This window comes from Thermobia domestica, chromosome 4 (genome assembly GCF_964235325.1).
Source record: "Thermobia domestica chromosome 4, izTheDome1.hap1.1, whole genome shotgun sequence".
Lineage (NCBI taxonomy): Eukaryota > Metazoa > Arthropoda > Insecta > Zygentoma > Lepismatidae > Thermobia > Thermobia domestica.
Window position 1 is genome coordinate 5,863,664 of NC_137457.1, and position 20,237 is coordinate 5,883,900.

Consider the following 20,237-nt stretch of genomic DNA (forward strand, 5'->3'; position numbering starts at 1 on the left):
TAAATGCTAAGTAATTATTGTAAATCTTTGTACTTTCATTTTCCCTCTTTCTTCTCAACTGAGCTTGAAAAATGTAAAAATGGGAGGTTAAGAACTTCAAATATTACGTATATTTTAGCGTATTACGAAATTTAATAGAATCCGGTAGGATCACAAACAGAAACGTCAAGAAGAGGTAAAATCAAATTGTACTGTGGTGGGATTCGAACTACTCTTGAATGATGCCTCAGAATCTCTAACCGAATGCCTTAGTCCACTCGGCTAACGTGACAAGTTGAAAATATAGTAAGCGTGTTTCATGTTCAATCTTTTGTTACCGTATGAAATTTATTTTGTATTCTCTGAAGTTTAAGCCTATTTTGGCCTGATTAATAGTCTGTTGAAATTGTTTTATGTTTACGGTATTATTTACTTTGACGAATGATGTTGTTAATATAGGTTCTGTTACGTATTCGTTCATAAATATTACAGCAATTGTCAGGATTATTTATGATCTTTCATGAAAATTGACTGGTGAAACAGAAAGATGCACTTTACCGACATTTGTCAGACACGCCAGAACGCAAATTTCTAACAGGTTCTCAAAATGCCTCGCTCTAAAGGCTGTGGAGAACTGTCTGTTGCTCTGAGAGGAGAAATCATAGGCCGAGCAAAAATGAGACAAACTGTGCCTCAGATTGCTAGAGATCTGGGATGTGACAAGAAAACGGTCAAGAAATGGGTTCAGCGACATGAAGAAGGTGGTGAATGGTTCAGGTCTCGGTCAAGAAGTGGAAGGCCAAAAGTGACAACTTCAGCTTAAGATCAAGCGTTAGTTACAGAAGTAATCAACAGACCTCTATGCCACACGTCAATCTTGTTGGACAAAGCCAGAGAATATAATTGTTCTCACGAAACAATAAGAAGAAGATTATTGGGGGCTGGTCTACACTGTTCAAGTCCCGCTAGGAAGACTCTCCTGACTGAAACTCACAAGGCCAGACGAATGGAATGGGCACAGAATAACATAACCCAACCTCAGTCATATTGGGACTTAGTCATCTGGACCGACGAGAAGGTTTTCAAGTCTAACCAACAATTCATAGTTATATTGTATAGACCGCGCGGAACCAGGTATGCTGAAAAAAATATTATCAGAACTTTTTGTTCAGGACGAATATCAACACACTTTTGGGGATACATCACGGTTGCTGGTCCTGGAGATTTAGTTGCGGTGCCTGAGAGAATGAACAGCAGTGTTTACATTAATATCCTCGAAAATACGTTGCTACCGTCCTTAGAAAGAAACTTCCCCGAACAGGAAGAATATATATTTATGCATGACAACAGTGCTGTTCACACTTCCCGGCAAACACGAGAGTGGCTAAATGAACATAGGTGACTACACGAAGTTACTGACTCTGGAGGTGACTACACGAAGTACTAGTGTGTAATTTTTTGTGTAAACATTTATTTAAGTTTCATTTATTTATTATATTTTTTTCAAGAGTAATACTTACGTTCTTCATTCTTTTCCTTTGCTTGTTTACTTATTAGTTCGTTAAAACGTAAAGGAAGTGTAGTATATCTTCAAAAAGTATTTGTGAATTTACTTTGAACGTTTCTAAGAATACATTTACTTTTTTTCCTTACTTTATATCATGCCCAATATTACTTTCATTTCAGTTAATTAATAACTTTATTTCACATCTCGGATAAAAGTATTATTGTCTTTTTAACGATATTTTTCATTTTGATTGAGTAATTTCTAGTTTCATTGAATTATCTCAATTCTAATGAATAAATCACATTTTGTTTATTGTCCCTCCCTTAGCTAAGTTCGAATTCGAGAATAATTTGGTGTAATATACGTTCTTTATTCTTCATATTGTGCAGTAATGACAATATTAATTATTTTTCATGAGTACAGTTGATTAGTGAGAACTTGGACAAACATTAACCTGGTGATTCTTTACGCAATGACAAGCGTAAAATACATTTTAGTTATTCTTTATACTTCATAGCGATGAAACATTCTAACAGTCTGTTAGCGTTTCCTTCCTCGCCTTCCAATTGAACTGTCTGTGTACTGCGCATGCGCCAGTCAATTTCCATGAAAGATCATAAATAACCCTGATACTTTCTATAATATTTACGAAAGAATGTGTAATAGAATCTATATCAACAACATACATCATTCATCAAAGTAACGAAAACGTGTTCATGTAACAAATTAATAAATATATTATATCAAAGTAAATTAGGTTTAAATTTTCGGCAATAGAAAAATGTTATTCTGTAATAAGAACTACTACTCGAAGCCTTTGCTACAATCACTAGTTGTTACCATAGCCGCGTGGTCTAAGGCGTTCGGCTTGTAAAGAACCATTCGAACTTACTTCGAGTCCCCGCCGGGTACAACGTCTTTTTCTCTCTTTTTTCACCTGTTCTCGATGTTTCTCTGTCTGTGTTCTTGTCGGATTCGATTAAATAGAATTTCGAATAGAGACCAATATATATGATAAATAATCATTTATTTGCGAGTCTGCACTCGTACAATATACATTTTCGAGATTTTGATTTTGGAAATGAAGTGTGTATAATATTGAATAGTAAAAATAGTAAAATAAAAAAAATATTCGTATAAATATTGATTAATTAATTAGTGTTAAACATGGCTTTCCAATCATGATTATATAGAGAGGACTTACTTCTAAGTGCAATCCGAAAACAAATATTTGAGTTTTAATCTGACCCAAAGTTGGTAACTTACAGGATAATTTATACATGATCGTTATTGTAATTTTTATGCTTTTATTATAATCCTCTATAAGTTATGATTTTACCAATTCTAAATGTAGAACGAGAAACAAGTGTAATATTATATTTGTTACGAAAAGCTTTTAAGCAATGATGCTTTCAGGACGTGATCTGAGGGAGAATTTGAGACCCCTCTCGAGCTAAGAAATTTCCGCCTTCAGGCCCATATATTCGATCGCGCTCAATGTGGACTACCAATGTTTGCCCTCCACCCGCATTTTGAAATTCCCCCCGAGGATAATTTTCTGAAGTCACCACTGTTTATAAATAGTTTTTCGTTACAAATCAGAGGATAATGGAGTAGTGAGTATACTTCATTTTTTTTTTTTTTTTTTTTTTTTTTTTAGCTATGGATTTAAGATTCGCAATTCATATAACGTTCCGTTCTAATCGAATTTGAAACAAAAGAAGTTTTCAATGAGTTACTCAAAGAAATATTTTCAGCCTCCGGATGAAAATAGGAAGACACTTAAAAAAAAAAAACAACTTGCTACAGAGTTTGAACACACAAACATGTGATTGGTAGTGTATCGACCCAAACCACTCGACCGTTTTGCAGGCATTTTGCACATGTTCTTTTTTCTTTTGTGAAAGCAGTTTACTGTTCCATACTCGCTTTTGTTTATTCCGATACGACTATGAGTTTTCAGTAAATATTTGGACGTTACAGCTCTTGCAATGTATAAAAGTGTTTTTAGAATAAATCACAATCGATATTATGTCCTAATAACATACGTAAAACAGGTTGAATTCGTGAAACGATTGAGGTTGGACTGAGCGTAAATGTTTTCATAGTTAGGAGCCTGGATATGCAAACCCGCTTAACGTGGGGATTTAATTTTGTGAAATTTGGTACGTACACTAAAGCCTTCCTAAAGCCTCTGTAAATCTGTACAGAGAAATGCAAATCACCCCCCCAAAAATGATTGCTTAAGATATAAAAAGTCGATTTACTAAAAAGGAAGTATATGTGTAATGAATTTGTGTTTGGAACCGTACAATAAATTTGCACCAATTGTTCTAAATGAATCGCTATTTGAGAAACGTCATAAGTGAGCCATATGCCGATATGAGTTTACATGCAGCGTTTTTGAAGGGTAGCTACACCGCTGGGTTGTGATATACGCACAAGTCACGCTAGTAGTTTGTGCAATATCGAGCTGCAACAAGTGTCTCTGAGTTGAGAAACGTCACAAGTCATTGGCTTACAGCATTACTGACATTGTTGACTTATGACGTTTCTCAAATCAGCGATCCTAATATATGTTCAGATACATAATTTATTTAGCTATCAATAAACGAACTGGACAAATGCGAGTAAGTAGTGTTGCAGCACGTACGCAGTAATTTATTTCGGAAGGGATATGAGGATAAATTGTGTTAAAATGTGTTAAATCACTCCTAAAATTAAATTTACAGAAAAGTCGGGATTTCTGGGTGATCCTCGTCGTACGCCCCTGTATTGATACATTCGATGTGTTATTTTGGATATTGTGCACAGTATAAACATCTTTAAACGCAATTTTCTTATGCAAGTGTGCTTTCGTTGCAGGCAGATCTTCAGAAGTTGATGAATTTGCTGACCCTCCATCATCAGACTATCAGGGCGAAGAGTTTGCAGACAACACCCCTAGAGATAGAAGAAATGCTTTCCCACCCTTCGTAGGCGGAGGGGCTTTCGCTGGTGGAGCCCCAACTTTCATTGGAGACGATGGTGGTTTTGTCTATACCAGTGGCGGCCCAGGAGGATTCGTTGCTACTGGTACAGGCTACCCATTCTTTGGTGTGGGCACCGGAAGTTGGCCGTATGATGCCCATGTAGCACCCTTTACACCGTACGGAGGAGGTTTCTCAGGATTTCTGAACAACATAATGAATTTTGCCTCGCAGGCAGCTAATTTCCCTATACCACAGTAAGTACTGTCAGTTTTAAGAGGAAATGTCTTTAAAAATTACATTTCTTTTCAGAATGCTTTAATCTACGTTTTCTGTTGTTTTTTCCTTCATTTCAGGCACTCGAAGTTTTTTTTTCTAAATTCTTCTCGAATTTCAAAATGATGTCCTTTTATCTTGTCAGTGTTCGACAAAATGTTAAAATATTGCTTAACCATGAGTTCTTTTGTCTGATAGTTCTGCCAAAAGGCAAATTCAGGCCCACTTACCATAACGTAGGTAGATCGGGCCACTAATCCAATAAGTATTTGGAACAATGGAAATTAAGGAACTGGAATGAAGAAATAGATTGATAATTACAATCAGATGTGCCATGCAGTTTTTCCGGCGGACACACAGTGTTTGGAGGGGTACAGATTATTTTCACACGGTACTAATCTATTTATTATTGTATTATAGACATACTATTTTCGTCTCCTTTGGAGGGAGCACTCTGAGAGCTCCGGGGGAATGCAGTGCCTCCCAAAAGCAGGTCTGGAAGGAAAACTGGTGCCATGTATGGAAGAATTCCGTAACTATGGTTTAATTACAGCGGTAGTTACTTACACGTGCCAATTTGTATTCCTTCAACATAAGAAGTCTGATTTCCTATAATGTCAAAGTCACAGTAGTAATCACACATGAAGGGAACGAAATAAATAAACAGCTTATTAATAAAATACGAGGGTCATTTCGTAAATCGTGGGAACTGTGCTTCAGCCGCAGAGAAAGCTACATCAACGGATATTGACGATATACGTTTGAAGGCTACAGAAACGTTGGCGCCGTGGTGGCTCGATAATAGAGCGCTCACATCTGGTGTGTGGGTTCCTGGGTCGGTCTCAACTCAAGCAAGTGAACTTTTTGGTGGACAAACAGCATATGCGTGGGTTTTCTCGGAGTTCTCCCATTTTCTTCCATTCATAATCATCACCGTCTTTCTTAGCTCTGAAGCATAAACGTGGGACGTTAAACTTTAGGAATAAGTGCTTTTAAACAACACCAACAATTGACATCTGTGTATAAGAGCTAACAATAGGGAAAAGTTTTAAAGTATGTTGGTACGATTTCAAGTAGTCCCTTAATGTGTTCACACATCCATACGAACGAGGAGGAAGGCGTCCAATATTTTCGGCTATGTGCAATTAGTAGACTACACCTTCCCCATCATCAGCAAGATGTGGACGCTATGGGAGCCTACATAAATCGTGCTAGCTCTTTCGTCCGTACAAACTGTAATATTCTAAATACTTTTCACTTTTGTGTTCATTTGTTCTAATGCCTAATTGAACAATTAATTCGTATGCACGTATCTTTAAATTGCTGTCTGCCACTAGCTCGTGCGTCATCTGTTAGTGGTTATTAGGAATCGTGTTTCCGTGGATTTCAAACGCATTTCCTGACGGATACAGCACGGTTGTTATTACTTATGAAGTGACTCTCGCACAAAACTGGTCAAAAGTACAAGATGTATATTGTACCTTAACTGGGAATGTGCAACACATTAGTTACTTTAACTCTTGATAGCAGATGAAGTTTCATGTATTTTCCTTCAGAGAAGCCGCATTCTGTGTACAGTTTCCAAAAACATATTGAAGTTTGACTAAATATGTCTTCCGTGTGCTTTCTGTCATTTTTCAAATTGTTTTTATTAAGTAATAACTAAATAACAAGAAACAACGTGGAAGTTTTGGGAATTGGGTCGTTTAATACGCACCAAATATTATTAAACGAAGTAATATCAATAATTCTTTTCAAGACCTTTCATACATTACGGAAATTTGAATGTAGTTATTTTGACATGAAAACTGTTCTCAGCCCGATTTCAAGTCTATAAGAAAGTACCTCAAAGCAGTTGGTACAGTAAAATCTCGTTAATCTGGACAGGTTAATAAGAATGGTATAGAATCCAAGGTTATAAATGTTTCAAGAAGTCAATGGTCATATTCGTCACATAGTTCCGTGCCGGGTAAGAATATTGTACTTCGGTGCGAGCGGTCCCGGGTTCGATTCCCGGTGGGGTACACGTTCGAAGAAGAGTAAAACTTTTTCAGACCAGCCTTCTTGAATGAGGTTTTCCTGGGTTTTCCTCCTTCATACCAGGCAAATGCCTGTTGGGTTTCCTAACTTATAATCCCACGTTGCTTCGTTCGTTCCCCTTCCCCGGATAGTGCGCTCGCCGAGGGACGTCATCCCTCAAACGTGACGGGCTAAATAGCCATAGATGCCGAAAGCCCACAATCTACATTCTAAATCCTAAAAATATTATACTGTTTTGGTCGTTGTTGTGGATATTCTAAACTGTTCCAATAGAATATACACATATTCTTCAAACCAACTTCTGCAGCAAGAGTTTCGAGTGGTGCGGAGCCAGATCTGTCGGGGACATCATTACAATACAGAGTAAAATGTATGTTCTGTATTGTTTCACATTTTACTGTATAGTAATATACGTATTTAGGTCTATGCTCTTTAAATGGACCATAATAAGAGTTTTTCTTGCTATAAACAGAGTTTTAATGCTCTTTCAACTGTTCGTTTAGATCATTTTAGTTAATCCGGCTAACTTATTCTTCCAATCAGTCCGGATTGACGAGGTTTTACTGTAGAGTATTTTGCTATCCATAAACCGCAGTTATACAAAAGAAAATATTGTAATATCCTATGTGATGTTGTAAACAAACAATTCCACGCATCAGTGTTTGCAAACACCACCACGTGGTTCGGCAAGAGGATCTCCCAGCAGATGGATCTACAGTCACATGCCGACGACGGCTTCTGGCCCCTTCCACGGAGCAGAAGACGACATCAGAGCAACAGCGCCACCGCCACCCAAGGAACCCTATAAATTGGATGGACGAAGACAACTCGATACCAGTTTTCTGGTGACCCACCTGTAGTTTGCTACGAAACTATGCCTATCCTATCTCCTGGCTTATCCTGCTACGGGGCTCTGTCTGGGAATCCTAACCTCAGCCGCTTAGCCTGCTACGAGGCTCTGTTGGCCACTTAATCCGCATCTGCTTGCTACGGAGCATTGGTTCCTTAATTCCACTCCGCTTAGCCTGCTACGGGGCTTTGTTGGAGATCCTGTCTGCGACCTTACGGTCGAAGATCACCCATCTCTAACATTTCATATTAGAGAGATTATTTTGTATAGTATTTTGTGAAAATACTTTTATAGTATAAGTTTTACAATAAAATTGGTGGGAGATCGATTCCAGATATATATTCTTAGCTGAGTAACTGTTTCTTATCATTCACGTGCATAAGTCATGCTTTACGTTCTATTATATATATATTTTTTTATTAAAAACTGAAAAAATGGCTTATAGATGTGAAAATCCATTGAATATCATTCTGATCATATTATATACTTACTTTCTAAATATTTGACATACTTTAATGTGTTTGTTTACAAAAAATGAAAAGGTGCCGAGGAAACACACGTAAAACGCTACACTTGAAAGCGCTGGTTATGCTTCGTGCATCAATTTCACAAAAGCCTCAGCTTGAAAATCTAGTACTGTAACGCTACACAAGTCTATGGGCAAGCAAGCAACGCTACGCAAGTTAAGCGATTATGATTATTGTAGATTGTTTTTGTATAAGATGATTAGATTCACTCGTAACTTTGGTGCCAGTTTTTTAGTCCGTAAGTAGTGGTGGTTCCAGACTATTTTCCTCGAGGGAGCTTTCAATACAAGAGGAGTGAAAGTAGTACTAGAAAAGCACTGATAACTAACATTGAGCACGAACGTAGATGTGCCCCGGGAAGGAATTCACTAGTTCTCGGAGAATTTTGAAATAATCACTGGTGGTAAGACAGTTGTAAAAGGTAATTGCTCCTCATAAAATATGCAAAAAGAGCTCATTTCCATAGACAATATATACTCAGTGTATAGTCACCTAATTTTGTTAATTTTAAATGATATGATTAGATTTAACAAGAGTATAGAAGATGGTAGTTTTCAACAGGGAAAGGAGGAATAAAGATATGATGAATACTTAGTACTAGTAAGTTTCCCTATAACGGGAAAAAATCCTCCTCCATTTTACTTTTAGCAAACCTTGATTATAAATAGCCACTGTACTTATTTCCGGTAACAGGTTTCTTAAGTGCAATAATCCAACGGATTATAGAATTATCCGTACAATCATGCATTATAGAATTATCCGTGCAATCATCCCCTGCGAAATGAAAGTTGAGAGGGGTTTGAACTACCGTGGAGGAAGATTGCAGTTTGTTCGAGTGGGATTCACCATAGCAAAAGTCTTACATATAAAATTTATCACGTTTCAATTTTTCCACTGATGTCAGCATTTTTACAGTTTCATAGCTTTATTCTCTCGTATATTTTGTGGATATTGCGTTTAAGAGGTTTAAAATTGGAGATATTGTATCATTGTAAATTTTGAAGGAGGCAGGATCGTAAAATTATCGTCGATGTTTCAAAGAAATTCTGGTTCGATCCCAGACCATATCAGTTTGCTGATTGATTTACTTCTACCCGTTTTTATCAGCAGCGAAAGTGTACGGCAGGAGACTTACATTATAAAGCGGGATCGTTTGTTCTATGGCCTCTTGGGACCTCGTGCACAAAAGCTACGAAGTTTAGTTACTACAGTAAGAAAAAGGACACATAACTGTTATTACCTTGTGGCTAACAACACTGTGTTCGTAGGTTTTTCTCACTTTCTTCTCATTTCGTCTCATATTCTCGTTACATTAATTAACACAGACTAGAAAATACAGACCACAAACTCTGCGAAAAACTTTGAAACTTGGCGACAGTAGCGCCTCTAACACACGACGACGGAACTAACTAGTCGATCTGAAGTCATCTACGTGGAAATTTCGAAAGTAACCACAGAGTAGATTATTTTTCTTCTTATTTTTTTCCCATTTTGTTATACAATCGTAATATTGGATAGTAGTATTTAGATTATTTAAAGCATAAGCGGTTTAATTTCACTGCTATATCTGATAAGTAGAGGGAATAATCGATTGTATGTCACATTAAACATATGTGATATAGGATGAAATCAGTTATTGCTTTCATTTAGCATGTAAATCTATCAGTGGTGTTCTGTGGTGTAAACACTGCTTTCAATGTGAACTCTTTTAAAAGAAAGAAAATTCTATTAATATATATATAAAAAAAAAGCTGGAAAGGAACGTCCAGTTCAAAGACAGTACAAGAAAAATCGAACTGTAGCTTATCTGATGTTTCTGCATTACATCTAACACTGGGATGCGAAGCAGACGAAAACAATCCGCCGGTTACTATGACAACCTATGACGTCACGTTCCAAGACCGATGGCAGCGCCATCCACACATGACGACTAGGGATGGCCTTTTTGGAAAAATCTGTTTTTCGATTTTCGCAAATTTCATTTTTCGTTTTTTTCGAAAAATTTTTCGTGAATACCCATATTTCCGCCAAATTGCGAATGTCCTATGTGTAGCACGGCTTGGACTCCGAGTCGGAGAATATTTTCACCCCACGCCACACATCATCCTAATTGGCGATTGTTCTATCACAAAGTAAGGGCCCCATTGCACGGAACATTTGGTGATCTGAAAGTGCTAAGTCTGAACTGGACGCTTGATGTAGTAATAGTTGAACACCTTTAACATTACGAATTTTTCTTGGGTAACACGAGACCTATGGCCGGGAGCGTTGTCCTGCTGCACCAACAGACGTTTGAGATTGATTAAATGTTTGTATTTTTGTTGTTGTTTGTATGTTTGTATTTGTATTTTTGTCATACAATTTCATACATTTGCTTACCGTACAGCTCAGGATTCACAGCACGACCATGTCGAACAAGTTTCCAGTGCACAGGACTTCCAAATTCACTGTACACTAATCAACAATTTGTGTTCAAACAATCCCTGTCTCATCACGGGTGTTGCGTTCAGGGCTAGATCTATTTATTATTGGTGTCTGGAGTCTGATATTAAACCCATTTTTTTTTTTTTTTTGCCTGACGTCACAATTTGTCTAATGAAATGCTGATCCATAGGATTGTTCAATGGTGCTTTGCACACCTGCCCCTTTCGTTGTGCTTGCTCATAACTGAGATCGTGGGGACAATTCAACAGCGTCTGTACACTTTGCCAATGATGGCCAATGTCCTTTGTTTGGTTGATATTCAGGTATCCATCTCGGTAGGCAGCATATGGATCCTGTTGCTCGGATTCAGGTACAGCCTCCATGTTGATGATGGCGGATCTTCCTGCAAGGTCTTTTTCTGACAAGTCATAGCCCATTTGAGTTTTTTGATCCACACCGTTGTTGTGTCGTAACTCACTGTGCCTTCTCCTCTAGCTGGACAGATATTTCATGCTGCTTCAACAGCTGTGTCTCAGTTAAAACTCATACACCTGTTTAGCACCAATTTGCAGCTCACTAATAAGTGTTGTTTGCGGCTCCACATTTGAAGTCAGAAAACAATCTGCACAAGACTAAAAACGGACATCCAGGGAAAGTATTCCTCTGCACATTGGTGTATTGGTTGCTATGTTCCTATTACCACATAGCAACATAGCATAGCTCAATAGATGCCCAATAGTTCATGTTCTGACATGTCGCGAAACTTACAGGACACCCTGGTAAATATAACCTTTTATGAAAATCAAATTCTCTAATTTATGATTTTAGTAGACTTCTTACAAAAGAAATATACTCTTATAATACAAAAAGATGTCAGTCTCTGTGTAATACTAATTCCTAATAATACACACTTAACCGAATAGCTGTCGCCACATAAGCTACATGCCTACCTGATGCCAACAGATGCCGGTAGTGTGCTATCAATTTGCAGATTTAAAACTAGTGTGACGATTTAATTGCAACTTCAACTGTATTGTGACGGTGTAATTGCAACTTTAACTGTATTGTGACGGTTTGATTGCAACTTTAACTATATTGTGATGGTTTAATTTCAACTTTAACTGTATTGTGACGGTTTAGTGGCAATTTTAACTGTATTGTGATGATTTGATTGCAACTTTAACTGTATTGTGACGGTTTAATTACAACTTTAACTGCACTGTGACGATTTTAATTGCAACTTTAACTGTATTGTGACGGTTTAATTGCAACTTTAAACCTGGAGTGTTTCAACTTAATTATTTGAGAATAGATAGATGATAATGAACATGAATGCGCCTTGCTTTTTATTATTAACACAAACAAACATTTAGACCTTTTAAATTTGCACTGTTTTAAGCTCTAGTGTAAAGAGCGCTAACAACTTGGTTGTAATAACTAGTTTATACGTATAAAACAAATTATTTTTTAGGAAGCCAGGTACATTAAAATTTGAAAAATAAATTACTAAAATTAAGGTATTAAAATCCACGTTCATTTTAAAGAAAATAATATTAATGTTTTCTCATATAAATCAATGATAAAAAAATAATAATATGGTTCTGATACACAGGATGGGCACAAAGTCGCTTTTCCCAGTGAGTAGAGTCAAAATAAAAGATGGTAGGTAGCTTAACAATCATGCACAAGGCACGTTTCTTCAGCACTCATTTGCAAATATCATTGCACAAGCGAGGATTGGTATCCAATCTCTCGAATGATTCTTCGAATAATTGTTTCAAGTGACCCAAATCCTGCTGTTGCCAAGAAAACGCACTTCGTCTTTAACAATAAATCAATGGAGAAGTCGCGTAGAGTGCGGTTACATGAACGAGGTGGCAATTCGTTGTACTACCACGGCCAATCTGTTCCTCGATATGTTAATCCAATAAATCCCCCGACAACACTAAAATGAAGCGGTGCTCAATCGCGTTGCCACGCGAACTGAATGTTTTCGTAACGAGAGTTATTAAAAAAAAAAAAAAAAAAAAGTTGTGGAATGTGAACTTACTGCAACATCTGACGACATGTGTCATTGGTAATAGTTTCTTGAAAAAAAAAATGGTCCTATGACACCATCACTAAAAGTACAGTGACACCAGAGATGTTTAACTCTTATGGGTGGATTCGTATTACTCCAGTAAACACAATTGTGTCTATTTACTAGGCCGTTTATCTTGAATGAGGCTCATCTGTTCAAAATATTCGTTTCTAGGTTTCTGTCAGCTTTGTTCACAATGAGAAGTCACTCATAAAGCTGAAAGTGCCGGTCCGGATCACATTCATCCAACGCGTGCAGAAGCTTTGGCCGGTGAGGTTTGATATTCAAATCTTTTAACATGTTCCTTAAAGAGATACGTGTCATTCCCAGATCACGTGCACTTCTCTGGTAGAATTTTTGGGCTAATTACACAACTCTGAGCAATAAGTTCAGTCTTTGCTGTGGTAGATTATACACAGAATCTGTAGCCTTGAATTGTTGGTTCAGGTTCATGATGCCTTGACGTGATGGTGATTCCGCAACTAGAAATCTCCTGAAGTCTCCTGTCATTACATTTGTGTTTTTGTTGTATTTCCACCATGTTTGTATTTCCACTTAAATACGTTGTTCCTTTGGTTATTTGGGAGTCATCTAACACCTGTACTACTCGGCCAAGGATCTTATAAAATAGAGGATCTGCCCTTACAACAAAATCTTGAAGCCATACGACACAGTTTCGCCACCCCTACTCTGCCCATTCCGCCCAATAGGATCGCAATGTTTTGAGCCAACAACCATGGCGGAAACGAAAGTAGCCAATCAGACAATAGCAGAAACGAGAGTAGCCAATCAGACGTGCTGATGCTCGGTTGCTTTTTGGCTTCACCGATTTAATAGAATGAAGGTACATATGGGCAGATCCTCTATTTATAACATCCTTGTACTCGGCACAATTTCACTCTGTGAACAACTCTTAAACAAAATGCGTACGAAAACATAGTTACCAGTTCCAGCTACACTAAGAAACATAGTAGTATTTGTTCTAGTATGAAAAATTAAAAAAAAAAAAAAAAAAAAAAAAACACGCATATAGCTCATTTCTTTTCTTTCCTTACTTGCTATAGGAAAAGTGGCTTTGTGTTTGCGCTGTGTAATAATAAATTGTAAAATTTAAAACCATGCAACCATAAAGAATAAACATTTGTTCCTGTGATTTTACTAATTTGTTATACTTTGCAATTATAATTTTTAACAGATGTCACATGTAAGTGAAAATATTGCAGGATATTGGAGTACAAACATGTATTTCAGTAATAATTATGAAATAGCTTGAAACAATATATATATATATATATATATATATATATATATATATATATATATATAAAGAAGTGTTGTTCTAAATAAAAATAGTTCCCAATTTGATTGGATATTTATTATAGCATTTTAGTTTGTTCATAAGTTTCATGTATGTTAGAAATATTAGATGTACTTTAGTTCAGAGTGCGAAATCCCGGGGGGACGGGAGGGATTTCCCCCCCCCCCACCAAAAATTTTGTACTTGCGTTTCCCCCCACCAAAATATGTAAGAGGGGACACTTTAATATGAAAATATAAGTAGGTCTATAATAAAAATTTTCAAACAAACAATAAATTTGAATGCATGCCTGTTTTTCAAAAACGTAGTTTAGTTGTAAAGGTATCAGGTGTTTAACTTTGTCGGCTGTTTCTTTGTGACGAGATGGAGACCTTTATTCTCTAGCGTACCAGTTGCGTGCAAAATTGGTAAAATTTCTTAAACAGTTGACGAATCTACAAACAGGTTTGCGGATAAGCACTTGCTTATATATGTAACATATGTGGACGAATAAAATAACCATTGTTGTTGTTTTTATAAATTAGTGCCTGTAGAAAATGCCGATGCAAAATTCGTTGAAGAGAAAATTATTCAAGCGTTTTTCGAAGATGGCATATTTTTAATCTTAAAGAAAAGCTTGTTAGATTTGGTTCGGACGGGGATGTAGTGTTTACTGGGAGAAACAATGTGTTGCTGCCCAAATTAGAAGAAATGTCGACCAGTGTCTAATTAGCGTACACTACATGGCACATCGAATGGATCTTGTATCTGAAAGAGTTTTTGATGTTGTGAATGCTGTTCACAACTTTGAATATTTTTTAGGCGAACTTCATACAGCTGCAAAACTTAAAATTATCGCGACAGTCACAGATGCCGCAGGACTGCTAAAAATCAAAGGATTGTTTCACATACGTTGGATTTCAAATGAGGAGCATGAATTATTTGCAGTCTTTACTTATTTTTCTTGTATAATGCAATTCCTACTTTTGGAGTATGAAAATGCTGACCATTTTAACAGAGATAGTTTGAAACTGAGTGGTATTTACCAAAAAAAAATCTGTTGGAGAAAAAGAACATTCTATTGCTCGGTTTTCTTCTGGATATTGCGTCCATTCTGTCTAATATTAGTAAAACGATACAAAAGAAACCAGTTTCGTACAATGAAATAGAGCAAGAATTGAATCTTTAATCCAAGCTCTGAGAGAAATGCATATGAAAGATGATGTCTACCAAAGTGTTTGTATTAGTGCACTGCAGACAAGCGTCTGATACAGAGAGTGATGATAGTGAGTTTGATCAAATAAGGGGGCAGGTAATCCAGGATTTAGTAGAAGAAGTGGAAAGAAGGTTTCCTTCTAATGATGTCCTAAAGTGCTTTTCAGTGTTCGTAATAACATGAGTAAGATCGTTTATACGGTAACGTGGACGAATATAAAGAAGCTCAATTGTTTGGATTAAATCCTGATACTGCAGTGTTAGAATGGCTTGGTTTGATTTAGTTTAACGTCCCACGGTTATGCCTGCTAGGCTAAAGGAGACGTGGACCTACTGATTATAATTGAATCCGACCAGTTTGGTCGTTCAATTGTACACCACCGGGAATCGAACCAGGGACCACGAATCGAAGTCAAGCGTGCTAGCCACTAGACCAAACGGGGGTTCTACAGTGTCAGAATGGAGAGAGTACAAGTCAAGTTCTAAGTCGGTAAATGATTTTCAAGTTCTTAAACACTTAACGCGGAAAGTTCGTTCTGTGCCATTATCAACTGCTGCCTGTGAACGTGGAGTCAGTGTTGTTTATATTAAAAGTTTCTAAAGAAACCGTATGTTGGCGAGTACCTTTCAATCTTTATTAACAATTAAACTCAGTGGATCTCCTTTAAAATTATGGGATGCTGTTACTGCTGCTCATACGTGGACTTCTTCTGACCATCACATGTTCAACTCTCGTTACACACGGAAAGAAAGTGAAGTTTAATCTTAATTTTTTTCTCTAAGGTAAGATACGTTATTGCAAACTATATTTTAGGTCTATAAATACAGTAACACAATCATTCATTACTCGTATTATTGTGGCTCTCTCCGCTGGTCTACTGGCTAGCATTCGCGCACCATCTTCGGTGCACGGGGTCCCGGGTTCGATTCCCGGAGGAAGCGCCTTACAAAAATTTGAACGATTACCGTGGTTCGGATTTTACCTTAAACTGTAAGTCCACATCTCATAGCTTCGCTACTGAAAAGGGACACTAAATTTAAATAAGCAAATCAATCGTATTGTTGTATTTGTGCTTTCATTTTCTAAGGTTTAACGTCCTACGAATATTCAGTAAAACTAAGGGAAGACGGTCATGATGAGATAGATAATAATGGTGGATTAAGATAGTGGAAGGAGGCGGGAGGACCCCGAGAAAACCCACACACAATTGTTTGTATACCACAAGCAGAATTTGGCGCGAGCTAGGATCCAGCCAGGGATTCCACGCACCTGAGGTGAGCGCTCAACCATTGAAGTAGCACGGCTTTTTGTTGTCTATCAAGTATTTGTATTAAAATCATATATGTTATTTATAATAATATATTCTTGCTAATAATACAATATAAATACATAGTATTATTTAGACTTACATAAGTGACCGGATATCTGAGCGACCAAACTGAAATACTAAATACTTCGCGAAGAAACGGGAATTTCATAAATAATAAAAACTATGCTCTGACTCTACTGCTCATGGGGATCTATGGCTGGCCAGGTGAAGCGCTTCAAGTTAGTAGTTCTAATGCTTGGTTAGGAAATCGGTTCTCAGGGACTATTATTTCTGGCTTACAGATCTCTACCGCATTTTCGTGAATGCAGTCTTCAATATGATGGTAAACACAAGGGTACTGTGGTCCCACGGGACTCTAACCTTGGAGCATACGCACCGAAGTGTACATTAAATGTAGTAGATATGTTATCAATTTTGGTTAAATGAATAAATAACATTAAAGTATTTTTTAAATAATAATGTTGACTAGTTTAAACATTAATTATTATTATTATTATTATTATTATTATTATTATTATTATTATTATTATTATTATTATTATTATTATTATTATTATTATTATTATTACTGGTAATAATAATAATAATAATAATCCATTAAAATTTCAACTTTTTGGAGGCTCCACGGAGCATTAGTGTGGATCGCTGAACTTCTTTCCCCCCCACCATTTTCAAATGATTTCGCACCCTGCTTTAGTTTATTAGTATTTCTTTTTAGTTCAGTATTCTCAACTTTTAATAATAAAAGAAATGTTTAATTCAGATGGTTACCTTCTCTACTCTTTTGTGCGCGAAATTACAAGCAAACTCAGTCACAAGAAGAAAAATAATACAGAAATTGTTATATACATCTCAACCCTCTCTGGTCAGTGTTGCCAAACGGAAGTAGTATAAAATCCCTTCAGAACATGAAAATTCCCTATCTCAGCCCGAATATTCCACAATGCAAATATTGATTTGTTTGAGCTGGAATGACAGAAACCTCGGTGTGTTTGTTTTATAACTATTTAATGCATAATGTGCATTGCACGATGCAGAATGCATTGCACATTTACAATTTATTTGCATATTCAAGAACTACAAAAAAGTGTGTGTTTTAAAATTATCGTGTAGGCCCTATTCACAGGAAACACGAGAGCATTGTGGAATATAGTATTAAGGTTAAATTATCGTATACCACAATGTATTAATTGTTTAAAATTACCCTCTATATTTCTATATTAATTTTGATGCGTTTGGGTCCAAACTTCAATGGATAATTAAACTCAAGTTGTTGATGCGCCTTGAATGGGCGAGACCGTTAAGTAGACTTTCCTAGTTATTACAGAGTAAAAATAAATAAGCAAAATTAAACAATATATACATTATAAATACTATTTTGTAATAACTTTAATAACTTATACACCTATGTGATCGATTAATATTACAGAAATTAAATATAAATATCATGTTTTGACCTTTTGCTTACCTCATAATGTTATGTTTGTAAAACGTAAATACTTAAAACGGTCGTCGATTATCAGAAGTAGAATCACGAGACATAAACCTTCAGAATATAATTCAGTAGAAGTTACTACCGTAAGATTCTACGAGGCTAGAAAACGACAACTTTCAGAAGACCATTCTGACACGCAGGACGAAAGTGAAGATCTTCTCGAAAATGGCAACAGGCCCGCCATCTACACAACCTATCCGTAAGTAAATATGTCTTATTAATTCAGGCTATTTTAAATAAATTTGCAAAAATTTTCCATTAAAACAAATACGTAAAAACTAAATGCATATAATGAATAAGTATATATCTATATATTTTTTATAAAATTTACAAACATTAAGTTTGATTAACATCAGTAATACTGTGGTAAATTGTGATCTTGTTTGCTTAGGGTTGCCAGGTTCAGCATAATATAAAATTCCTGAATTATCCGAATATAACCTTACTTTGCGAGTCGATTACATCTAATCTTTGGTATTTAGAACATAATTTAAACATAGGTTTATTTTCACCAGCGCTTACATTACTCGATATATATTTATCACTTCTGTTTAAAATATTGAACTCTTGTACTTCGTATGTCTACTGTATTTTCATACTGAGAAACCAAAGCTACTTGTTTTAACACGCCTTCGTTATTACCCCGTTCTATGTATCTAATTTTGTACTTTTCTGAATAGTGATTCATACTTAGAACAATTAATGTCATTTACCGAGTTTTCTTCTTTCTACAGTGTGGACCAAAACACGTAAAGTAACAATACACGACTTGTTGAATTCAGTGCTTTAAAATTTTCTGTTTCCTCACCAACTCATGCATATACACAAGGTATTCATTAGTAAAGAGAAAGTTATTCAGTTTAAGTTTTTGATTATCAGCCATTTTCAATGTGGTCCTACAAAATTCCCTCCGCCTGTTCTTATAATCATCCGATAGTTTTGCAGAGACTGAATTTTCTGCTGCAAATCATTTAAACTTTTGTGTAGAATCCTGTTTATTGATGCTCTTGCTCGATTTCCGAGCTTTACGCCAAGGGCGCCGATTTCTCTGTAAATTTGTGGGACCCATTCAGATGCAGAAGGTATATGAGCATTTTAAGACAAATTGCATTTAAATTATGCCAAATATTGTATATTCATAAATACAATAGGGGGCCTACATAAGCTTTGGAGGGCCCAGGCCCCCCAGGATCGGCGCCCTTGGTCTACGCAAAACATCTTGTTTTACCAGTTCAATGTGTCATGTGTTGTTACAGCTCTTCGTGCACCTCTGCTGCACTACGCGGAAATTTGAATTGGCCCTTCTGTGCTTCTTCATCAAGCTTAAATTGTTGGCTTGGACAGTGCATATTCGCAGTTATAATATCTCTCGAAAGTTTTTCTGCACAATTATGGGTGATTTAGTTACCGTATATTGGTTCATAATAAAAATACATTGCTCGCCATCTCATGTGTGCGTTGCTAGATAATACTTTTTTCTTTTTAGTTGGTGAATTCAATGAACCATGTATGTATTGTTACTGTGTGTTCTTTCAATGTACGAGAGCTGTTTTTAAAATAAGATCCGAATGTCAATAGTAAATATAGTGCCATATATATTTTTGGTTATTTCCTCTGTTCACATTAAGCTATTTTTCTACATAGTTACAATGCTAGGTTAAACATTCATCGTACCGTTCGACAAATCCACCTACTAGAGATCACCCGGCTGTAATTGAAGCAAATCTTTCACTGTGCCTATTGAGTATGTTTGTTGTTTCTATCGAAATGCGCACGTCTTTCAGCGCGCCTTGGACATGAAACATATGTGATTCATTGTGGACAGTTGAAATGTTTCGTGAAATTTCAACTGGATCTAGCAAAGTGTCTTTCGAATGGGAAGTACTGGACTACCCACCATGCAGCCCGGACTTTGTGCCGAGCGATTATCATATGTTCCCCTGTCTGAAACACTTTCTTGCCAGTCAGCGGTTTGACATCAATGAAGAAGTAAAAACAACAGTTTTTGGAAACCTTATTTGGTCCACCCCGTATCTACAATTTTCACTTATACATCACTTTCACATATGTAGGTCTTAAAGCATTGGCTATTTTTCAAGAAAGAGAATGATCACAGACAAAATTCTCATAGTAAAGAAGAAGAATAAATCAAAATTGATAAATAAAAGCCGGAAGATTAATTTAAAAAATGTGGGGTAAAATGCCGTAAACCTGACAACCCAAGTCAAAATCAAAGTAAAACTATAC

The 20,237-nt window shown here is 36.4% G+C and overlaps 1 protein-coding gene across 2 annotated transcripts in view; it reads left to right on the forward strand.

The window, feature by feature from the left end:
- LOC145683690 (uncharacterized) overlaps positions 1 to 20,237 on the forward strand; it is a 220,078-nt gene that overhangs the window by 107,872 nt on the left and 91,969 nt on the right. For both annotated transcript variants that reach the window (XM_081755052.1, XM_081755053.1), the window contains exon 2: positions 4,352 to 4,712. In XM_081755052.1, the coding sequence (XP_081611178.1) occupies positions 4,352 to 4,712 (361 nt within the window). The remainder of the gene's footprint in view (positions 1 to 4,351; positions 4,713 to 20,237) is intronic.